Genomic DNA, 10,178 nt, shown 5'->3' with positions numbered 1-10,178 from the left:
GCTCAATTCATTTTTATTAGATTTTTCGGTTAGTTTTTATTTATTGCTTTTTTGATAATATAGAGTCTTACTTATTGAAGCGTACTGATTATTTTTGCAGACCCTGTTTCAACAAGCCAGTGCAACAAGTTCTCCAATTGAGTTTCCAGCAACCCCAACTTTATGTCCACTTTTCCGTTTCAATTTCATTCGCGGCAAGGCCGAAAAAAGGCCAAAAAAGGAGACTCATTTACACATTTATGTGGGAAAATGTCAGCTCCTGAGTAATTTATGCACACTACGGTATTTAAATGCGTTTTTTTTTCTCAGTTCGTCACTGTTACTGGGTTTACTTTCCTTTTTCATGGCGGCCATGTCTCTTTGAGTAAGAAAAATGGGCTGTAATGGGTGCCAAAAGCCAACGACAGGAAAGTGGAAAGAGGAGGCCACGAGACAATTTATGCCAGCTTGGTGAATTGTTTCGAAAATTGACAAATTATGGTCGTAAGTGCTGCGATTAGTCCTTTCTTTGCCCTTTGGCTATACTTTCTTCCTTGCCAACTGTCCCAAGGATGTCTCCGCAAAACCACAATATGCATTATACACATTTGCAGATATAGCATCCACTTCAGTGCGAGCGTTGCGTGTTATTAATAATTCAATTTAGCCGTTTCACAACAGGCGCCGGGTCAGAGGGTTGTTGGCAAGCTTCGAACACGCAATCTTGCGATAGCTTTCGGCCCCAATCAGCCCCAGTCTGCCCCGTTCACCCCTTACTTCCTCCGCATTACCTTTCCCATTTAGCGTTCAGCGTTAGCAGTTACCCGTTCCATTTCCATAGCGGAGACCTCATTATATATTCATGCAAGTTAAGTGCGAAAGCTCATATAGTGGAATAATAAATTGAATTTAGTCCATGGGCTTGTACAGCTGCATAAACAGATACACGTGCTACGCGCAGCGAGCCACGAGATACAAATGTATCTAAATGTACACCAAACACCGAGTGCCACTTGTCCGACCTGTTCACGCGTTATTGGCCCCTATTTTTAAAATCAACTTATCCATAATTTATATTTCCTCATATTTTTGAAGCAGTTCCCTACTCAAAACTGATATTTTTAAGTGACGGTAATATTATATTATCAGAAGTCTGCTCTTAAAACTCAATAAGAGCTTTAATTATCTGTGTACATATGTCCGATTAGACACCACATATATGCTATACATCAAATACGATCTTCTGAGTATATTGCCATCGGAATTTTTGAACAAAATTACCATTTCTCTCTGATTAAAATATTTATTAAAATAATAACAAAATCTAAGTTAAATTAAATTTATTGATTTATTCTGACCATGCCGGCGATTACGAGTCAATTTACTTTTATGTGTTTGTAGTAACTTGGATTATTAGTGACTGGATCTTTGATGTTTAATGTTGATATAAATTTAACGGGGTACGGGATTGTTAGTATGATTCACGTGGGGAAGAATATACCAGACGCGACTTCTCATATTTGAATTGTCAGACTTTTTACATTTAATTAAACAAGAAGCACAGTCGTCGAACTTGTTGGATGTCTTTCTGGATTGGCAGCATTTGTCGAACTCCTTGTCCAATTTAAGGAATGCCTGATGGCTTTTTGACATAGATTTTTGTGAATAAACGAACTTTTATTCCTTTAAAAATCCACTATTCCTATCGCCATCTCCCACTTTTAGACTCGAAGCACTCAAAACGAACAGCAGAGCTACAATAACACTACCTTTCATTTTAGCAGAATAATAAAGACTGATTAGCTTGCTTTCGCGGCGGTATGCGTGGTACTATTATAATAATTAAATAATCTCTGTCCGAATAAGAGAAACATCGAGCATGCTCTTGCGAATATTTTTGTGTACCCTTTTCTCCCATTATCAAAACTTAAATTGACCGAAAGTGAATTTTTGCTTTATTGATATTACGGACTGTTTGGAAACCTACGCTTTAATTTTCAGATCATAAAAATACTCCCATAGACTAATCCTATTTTTCTTCCAACATGGTCCATGAAGTCATCTGTTTTAGGCCACTTATTGGTCCCTTTATAGAAGAATTGATTTTAATTTTTCAAAAACTCTTCAAAATAAATCAACTCACATATAATTCATGCAGAAGTCAGACTGCAAGTAATCAGAACGTAAAGCAAAGCTATAATAACACGACCGTCCATTTTAAAAATAGAATAGAAACGGAAATCTAAAACTAAAAATCTAAAACTAAGACTAGCAGGCGCTTATTAGCAGTTCTCTCTTAAATACAATAGGAACTGAAATTATCTCTGTCCTATTAATAGCATCATAAAGCATGCTCTTGCGTATATTTTGGTTGATCCCCTTTCCTCCCATTATAAAAACTTTATTATGGCCGAAAAAATAATTTATGCTTTATTAATAATATAGACTGTTTTGGAAACCTAAACCTTAATTTTTCAGATCAAAATTAGCCGAGGGCAGAAGACAGGGATTGACAGGGAGCCACCAATGGCACATCAAAATTAGCAGGGGGCAGAAGACGGGGATTGATTGAAGACGACTTAGGTGAGCCACCTAAGATTTCTCGCATTTTTCAGGATTGCACACTTTTCGTCTTTTATGTCTTTCACTAGTAGTAACTTTGCAAGCCTGCGGGATTTCAGAAGATTAGTTACAGGATAGTAAATAACATAATGCAAAAAAACTCACCATTCGGCGGTATATATCTTTCTTTTCCTCTGATAAACGGCACCAGGCTCTGGCCGCCCTTCTAATCAGTTCTTGGGGTTTCATATTGCAGTGCTTTTCCCGGTAAGCACGCACAAAGTTTAAGTACCCATTATTCATAATGGGACCGGGCTTGCAGGTTTTCTTAGGTTTTGACTTGCACGTCTTCTTAGGCTTTGCGCACTTTTTTTGCTTCCGGGCACATGTAGGCTTTTTCTTGGCTTTGCAAGATTTCCCTGTCAGCATACCTTCGGTGGAGGGCTCGATCACGGACTGGATGCTCTCGTCAGATCCCACCGAGTTCAAGTAATCGTCAAAGATTCTCTTGTCCATAGTTTAGCGATGATCCGTAAAAGGTAAAAAAGATCCGTATAAAGTCGTACCAAAGCCGTATGTTTTTCTGAAAAAAAAAAGAGTGAGATAGTAGGAATTATCTGCTGAATATCAAAATGAGGGGGCTAGAAATAAGGGATTGCATGCTTTTGCAGCTGCATCATGTTTACAGAGGCAAGTTACTTCAATAAAAAAAAAAAAAAAAAAATTAAAATGAGCTTATACAAATTAAGAGCCCTTTGCTATGCATTGTTGCATTTTCGAAAAGTTTAAATTTTCTAATTTTCAGGTTGCTAAAGCAACATTCAATTAAATCAAAGCTCTGAAAACCTTTCTGATTAAGCTGCTGACAAAGAGCTAAAATGAAGATAAAAGCCAAACACGAAGCAGCTTAAACTAAGTAGAAATCGACAGGAGCAGAGGGCGTCGAGTGATTATCATTAGCCGCCAGAGTAGTTGCCATTTAGCACGCACAACGAGCAGCAGCGGCAGCAACAGCAACAACATCCACAATATCAGCAGCAGTTGCAACAATGTTTGAGTAATTGTTTGCCGTTGCAGCAGCAGCAGCAGAAGCATCAACAGCGAAAGCATCAGCAGCAACTGCAGATGCAACAAAATTTGCATGCAAACACAACCCCTCTTCCTGCCACATCGACCCTTTCAGGTCCTGTCGCCTCGACGCTGGCTGCACACGTAACTGAACGGTGGCAACAACTGCAGCAGTAATTGCAACAAACAATTAGCGTCACTTGGATTTATGTTTACGAGCGGCTGCCTCGACATTTTCGGCCACAATGACAGTGCAGCGTCCCCGCTTGCTATCCCCTTTATGGTTGTCATCGGGGAAAAGTTGATCAATCAGGGCGTATAATTTATTTACGATTTCGACGGCAAAAGAAAACTAAGAGCACCGATTAACTACCGACTTTTCTCCGATGGAAACAAAAATCGCGGCATGATTTATCGTCGCCCTTCGCTGGTAACTGCATGTGGCTGCAGCATGTAAATGACACCATTAATAGGCGGAGGCGTGGTAAGGTGGTGCTCGCCTGTCGTCAGGCTGCCCTCAGCATTAGCTTAAGGCTAGATAGGCGGGCAATACCATCCGACATCTAGACAAGCACGCGGACCGGTCCAAGGGCGTTGCCCAAGGAAGCTTCTAACACTTTCACTCAACATGCTTTGCAACCGTACATTGGCTTTGGCCAGCTCGCTAACCCCACAAGGGGGGTTTAATTTTAAAAATTTAAATTTATACCAATCCGAATAACGATTGAAAATTTAAATAAAATTTAGATTTATACCAATCTGAACTACGATTGAAAATTTAAATAAAATTTAAATTCGTACCGATCCGAACTACGATTGAAAATTTGAATTAAATTTAGATTTATACCTATTTTTTTTTTAGATGCAAAAATTATTCCTAGTTGAAAGCTGGGTTGAATGCCTGGCACCGGCACCAAGACTTTTCACTCTTTATTATTTATTAATAAAATTTCACTCGATAAACAATTTTTTTTCACTATTAATTTAGGAAGTGCTTTCTCAACGTTTCAAAGTGTACTGAATATAAATTTTGACCGATCTAGTCCCAAAGGAATATTTTTGGGGGAACCGTTCATTGACTTTTGCAAACTCGCTAACCCGACGAGATATGTAAACTCACGCGATCCGTACTACGATTGAAATTTTAAATTAAGTTTAGATTTATACCGATTTTTTTTTAGAAGCAAATATTTTTCCCTGCTTGAAGCTGAGATGAATGCCTGGCACCGGCACCAATATGCTTCAGACTTTTCAGTCTTTACTATTTATTAATAAATAAATTAAAATGCCTGGCACCGGCACCAAGACTTTTCAGTCTTTACTATTTATTAATAAAAATTCACTCGATAAACAATTTTTTTTCACTACTACGTACTGAATATTAATTTACTGAATTTAATTTATTAATTTATAAAGAAAGGAATATTTTTTGGGGGAATTTTTTTTCATACGCACCAGTCGTTGATTTTTATTATTTTTATATATAAAACTTGTCACTGTAATTTAAATATTTTTTTTTCAAAAAATAATTCAGAGACTATACTTTTAATTTTGCGTCTTGCTGCTTGCTTGTTGAAAAATATACTGATGCTTTCTATACAAATTCCGCCTTATATAGGCAGGAATTCGACCTCACAGCCTACTACAAGACTAAATTTTTCCCCAAAAAACCAAAAATTGAATATTGACAGATTTGATAGAAAAATGCCAGCCTGTTGGTTTTTTGGAAAACCTCGTCCTGCTCTTTTAAGCTTAAGAGTGCTCATGTCTGCGATGGCATGTTTAGTTTCCTCCTAGGCGGCATAAATTATGCGAAACCATTTTTATTCCCTCTACTGCTCGTAGTGGAAACTCTTTGCGGCTTATTAAAATTTCTAGCCAGCGGGCCAACAAACCGATATCTTTTGGTAGCTAAGGGAGGCAATTCATTGGACATGTGTGAGGTTTTCTATTATCTGTAAAATGTTATGATTTATTATGTGTGGGTTCGAGTTGATGTTGCGGCCATAAATTGCGACCCTTTGGAGCCTTTGCCGTGGGCCTAACTTTGGCTATGTTTATGCCCTTGCGTTCGCCTGGGCCTTTGCCTCTCATCTTTGGTATGTGCCTTTGCCAGGAGCAGTTAAGTCAATTAATTGGCCTTAGATTTATTAGTTTTTCCTCGCCGACTCCCTTCCGGCGGCGGCATAGGTGCCGTGATTTATTATTGCAGGAATGCCGAAACAACAAAGGAAAATTCTTCGGCTTTGACTTTGGCACGCATTCGAGGATGAGTAGTCCAGGTGACAGTGGGGCTGCCTCGACATTCCGGGAGGTGTGGCATTTGCATATAAATAGATATGTCGGCTAAAATATGAACAACATGAGCCGGGTGCGATTCTATACTTAGTTGTTGTCAGCCCGCGGCGGATTCGCGACAGTTGCGTGTCGCGATAAGGGAAAATTTCAAGTCTTCTCCTCGACTATTTTCCATTAAATTAGTTTTAGTGTCAAATGCTGACACCCAAAATGTCGCCTTATTGTCGCCTAATGTATCGCACTAAATTATTAACTGGGTCAGAGCAGAAATACGCATTAATTCTATCAAAAATTAAGCGGAATTTTAACGGCCAACAGGGCTTTAAAAGATTGATATTTTTTCATTTAAAATTTTTTATTTGTTAATCAAGATACTATACTCCCACATGGCTTTATGGTACAAATTAATGACATGGAAATTATCAAAAGTATCCACCAAAGCCCTGTTGCTGTTGCTCCTGACCGAAGCCACCTCCAAAGCCTCCGAAACCGGCTTGTTGCTGTTGTTGCTCTTGACCTCCAAAGCCTCCGTAGCCGTCTTGTTGCTGTTGTTGCTGCCCGAACCCTCCGCCATAACCGGGAAAGCCTCCACCGTATTGCTCTTGTTGCTGCTGCTGTCCCCCGAATCCTCCAAATCCACCAAAGCCGAATTGGGGACGAGCCATGGTGATGGCGAAGAAAGCAAACAAGCAAATGATCTACAGAAAAACGAATTATTAGTTAAATATCGTATCGTATGTTTTCAAAAAGAAATAGTTACCAAATATTTCATCTCGAAAAAGAACGAGTAAAGGTATACGGACTGTTCGAATGCACTTGAAACACTATTCCTCTCAGCGGAAAATCTTCCTTTTATAGGAGCTTCAGTCGGGCTGTTCTGTACCTGCATTTTATTTTTCTAGGTAAGTTAAGGTTTATGGATGGAAGGATTTTCGGAATTTTATAATTACCTTTTCACCCGCCAATGTCATCTACCTACCTACATTTCCTTAGAATTTATTTTGCATACAGCAGATGGCCATTTCTCTAATAATAAATTTTTGTGGGTCTGGTTTATATACCTGCTTTGTAGTTAATGCGGAGCGTTTGGCAGGATCAGAAACGCGACTTTTGTTTCAGCAATTATGATTTTAAGTCTATCATATCTCGTCTTTCTTATTTCGACCGAGTCTCTCAGACGTTTCTGTAATAATCTTCAAGTTAGACCTACATATACATTGCTCACTCACTTAGTGGAAATGGATCACTCGCGATAGTGCAAAGTTCTTGACACATCGGTTCCCGACAACCGCTGGAATTGAATTTATTAAAGCCATTACCAGAGTTAGACCCTGGATTTTACCATTCAAATTTCAGAAAACATAAGGGTACTGAAAATAAAAAAATTACAATTCGTAACGAGCTAAGTTTTTTTAATGAAGTATTTATTGAAATAAATAACAGATAATGCTTAACGTTTATCATTTTTATTTCGAGGGGCGACGGCGACGTGCAATGCACTTTCTTCTATGATCGGTGCGATAACATTTATTATTAAGAGTTCTTGTTTCTATACTTTTGTGGTTTATCGTTGATTTCTTTTTAATAACACAAGCAGCACAATCGTTGAACTTGTTAGATTGTCTTTTGGACTTGCAGCACTCGTTGAATTGCTCGTCGACTTTAAGGAATGCTTGGTGGCATTTATCCCTAGACTCTTCCGGAATATGATCCTCCTCACATTCTGCTGGAAGTAAAATTTTCCTATGGACTTCTGCAGAAGCCAGAGTGAAAGCCCCCAACACAGAAAGCGAAAAAATAATAAGACCTCCGTTCATTTCAAAAGTAGAGTAGCAACTGAGAGCAAGCTTACAGTCTTCTTATCAGTAGACTTGCGGCATGAATTCCTTTGTATGTAATCATACTATGTTTATGATTGTCAACTTATTTCAAAAAACTTATTAATCATATATAAAATTCTCTCTGTTTCAGAACGAGACAATCTTTTATTGAAGTTTATATATTCTCAGTTGGTTTAAATTTTATTTCTTAGGTTTAAAGTTTAGGTTCTTAGGGTTAGGCTTTAAGTTTTTCTAAGCTTTTCTTAATGTAAGTAAAGCAACATACAAAAAGTCAATTGATTAAGCCAATCACATTTGGCTACAGATCTATAATCACTCTCTTTGTACAATTTTTTTTAAATTTAATAAATGATTGAATTTAAAAAAAAAATTATTAAATTTGAGTTGGATTCCTCGGTTTAGATCTGGTCTCATAAAATGCTAATATTGATGCTTTAACCACAAAAGACTCAGAATGATGAATTGAATTTCTTTTCAAGTCTTGTTGACAAATTCGGCTGTAGGCCAAAAAGCATCCTGTCATCACTTGGGCAAAGTCCTGATACATGAAGCCGCACATGTGAATGCTCATCGTTGCATCCTTGGTCCTCATCTACTTGCAATCTTTTCCACTCCTTTTTTACCCCGTGCCACCGGTCTAATAACTTAAAATCCTATAATAAAGCTACTTACTGCCTTCCTCGTGGCATGGCCTTCGTTGCTCTAACAATAACTATTTTTCTTCGGATTTGGCTTTGGCTTTGGCTCCAGCTTCAACTGAGTTGTCGAGGCTTTCTGCCACCGCAAATGTGCAAGTCAAGTCAAGTGCATACGTCAGTGGTTCCATTCAGCCAAGCCATACCCATTTCCCCGATTTCATTCCTTAGCCCCAGGTCCCAGCCAACCAGGTCTAAGTGCATGGCATCCATATCTGTTTTCATGTTTTTTTCTCATTTTTGGTTTAGTTACTTTTCAGTCTATAAAAAATTTCCTGCCGAGCGACTGGATTAAGATTGAATTTTTCTTGGCCGGGTTTTTATCTTCTATTTTTTTTTCAGTGGCAGATTTTTTATCTGGTCTTCGTCAGGTGAAGAGTCGTTTAGATATCCTACACAAAAGGCTGCTAAAAATATTTTCATGTTGAAATAGAAATATTCCCCCATTGAAAATGGAAACGTTTTTGCCATTGTGTTTGGTTTTGATACATATACGTATTACGAATGGGTGTACGTGTGTGTGTTTGTGTGTATGCAACCGGATGTTGTACAGTTATTGGAATGTCTCTTCATTTCCACACTCAATCCCCGTAACCCCTCTCGTCCAGAAACGACATTTACAATGGACTATTAGTTGGCATTTTTCTAGTATTGTTGTCGTCCTTGTCGTAGTCGTCGTTGTCGTTGTCGACAGGAAATGGTAAACTGATTTCTCTTATTAATTTCAGTTGGCAATTTGTGCAGATAAATCAGTGTAGTTGTTGCTGCCACATTGCTATTTGCTTCGCCCTTTCTGTACATTTTTCGCCGCACCCTCTTGATGGCCATTGTGCCCCAAACCAATTGCTTTTGTAGTTCCCCTACAAAGTAAGCTAAGCAATTGCTTGCATATTTGTTAAGAATAAGCATTCCGGAATTTTTCGAGTAAATTAACCTTTTGCTGGCTGGTGAGAGGAATGTAATGGGGAAGTCCTGAACTGCCGAATGCAATGCACTTCTGACCCTAGATTTAATGCTCAAAAAGTGCACAAGAGTGCGATGATATTTTTCACAAACTAAGCAGTTTTGAACAGAAATTAAAGCAACGTTAATATTTACCTTTTCGTTCCTATTATGGTGGCTCCTCATTACAGTCGTTAACGAATTTTTAAATCAAGCCGCTCCCTCGAAAGTATGGAACATTTTTAATGGTTTCAATTAAGCTCAATGGTCAATTGAAGGCATTATAACAACATTAACAATAATAACAGCAGCAACGTGACTTTTGTGCAAATTGTTAGCGTCGGCGATTTTTCGTCGACAGACATTGTTGTTCTTGTTCCTGCTGTTCCCGCTGCTGCACTAAATATTTTAATTAAAGAAATAATTACATTAAATGCATTTCGTATTGAACACGTTGAGAGAGCCTACCACACCCACAGACCCCAACAGGCAGTCCGAATTTTTTAAAACTTCATTAAGCGAATTTATTGCAAGCAGGCATCCACCATTGGACAGGTCCGAACAGAATGCAATTTAAATCCGAAACACACTTGCGCACTTTCGAAACAAAATAAAAATGAAAATAATAAAAATGAACACAATTGCACCAAATGAATGTGCAAGTGTCACTTTGGGTCATCAATGAAATGCGCACCTTCGGCATTTTTCCGCGTTTAATTATTTCAATAAAATCAGCATACGAAAATAATCATCAATGGAAACCAGCTCCGAACAAATTATATAAGGGGACTCG

The 10,178-nt window shown here is 38.3% G+C and overlaps 2 protein-coding genes across 2 annotated transcripts; both read right to left on the bottom strand.

Annotated features, from left to right (window-relative positions):
• Nucleotides 1–2,379: 2,379 nt before the first annotated feature.
• Nucleotides 2,380–5,220, bottom strand: LOC108125521 (protamine). Its single transcript, XM_043211525.2, has 3 exons — nt 5,065–5,220; nt 2,707–3,124; nt 2,380–2,646 (listed from the first exon to the last, which is right to left on the bottom strand). The coding sequence occupies exons 2-3, from the start codon at nt 3,055–3,057 to the stop codon at nt 2,572–2,574; spliced, it is 426 nt and encodes a 141-aa protein (XP_043067460.1). The 5' UTR covers nt 3,058–3,124; nt 5,065–5,220; the 3' UTR covers nt 2,380–2,571.
• Nucleotides 5,221–6,243: 1,023 nt separating this feature from the next.
• On the bottom strand, nt 6,244–6,893 carry LOC108125522 (34 kDa spicule matrix protein-like). Its single transcript, XM_017241745.2, has 3 exons — nt 6,858–6,893; nt 6,668–6,790; nt 6,244–6,605 (listed from the first exon to the last, which is right to left on the bottom strand). The coding sequence occupies exons 1-3, from the start codon at nt 6,876–6,878 to the stop codon at nt 6,330–6,332; spliced, it is 420 nt and encodes a 139-aa protein (XP_017097234.2). The 5' UTR covers nt 6,879–6,893; the 3' UTR covers nt 6,244–6,329.
• Between the last annotated feature and the right edge of the window lie 3,285 nt (nt 6,894–10,178).

This window comes from Drosophila bipectinata, chromosome 2L (genome assembly GCF_030179905.1).
Source record: "Drosophila bipectinata strain 14024-0381.07 chromosome 2L, DbipHiC1v2, whole genome shotgun sequence".
Classification (NCBI taxonomy): domain Eukaryota; kingdom Metazoa; phylum Arthropoda; class Insecta; order Diptera; family Drosophilidae; genus Drosophila; species Drosophila bipectinata.
The sequence above is the reverse complement of the archived record's forward strand: the minus strand, read 5'-3'. Positions and strand labels throughout refer to the sequence as shown.

Excerpts from the sequence above, each read along its gene's own strand:
- LOC108125521 (XM_043211525.2), bottom strand. The coding sequence starts at position 3,057 with ATGGACAAGAGAATCTTTGACGATTACTTGAACTCGGTGGGATCTGAC. Across the intron at positions 2,647-2,706 it reads AAGATATATACCGCCGAATG|GCTTGCAAAGTTACTACTAG; the intron begins GTGAGTTTTTTT and ends GAAATCCCGCAG.
- LOC108125522 (XM_017241745.2), bottom strand. The coding sequence starts at position 6,878 with ATGACATTGGCGGGTGAAAAG. Across the intron at positions 6,791-6,857 it reads TGACATTGGCGGGTGAAAAG|GTACAGAACAGCCCGACTGA; the intron begins GTAATTATAAAA and ends AATAAAATGCAG. Across the intron at positions 6,606-6,667 it reads TTTTCGAGATGAAATATTTG|ATCATTTGCTTGTTTGCTTT; the intron begins GTAACTATTTCT and ends GTTTTTCTGTAG.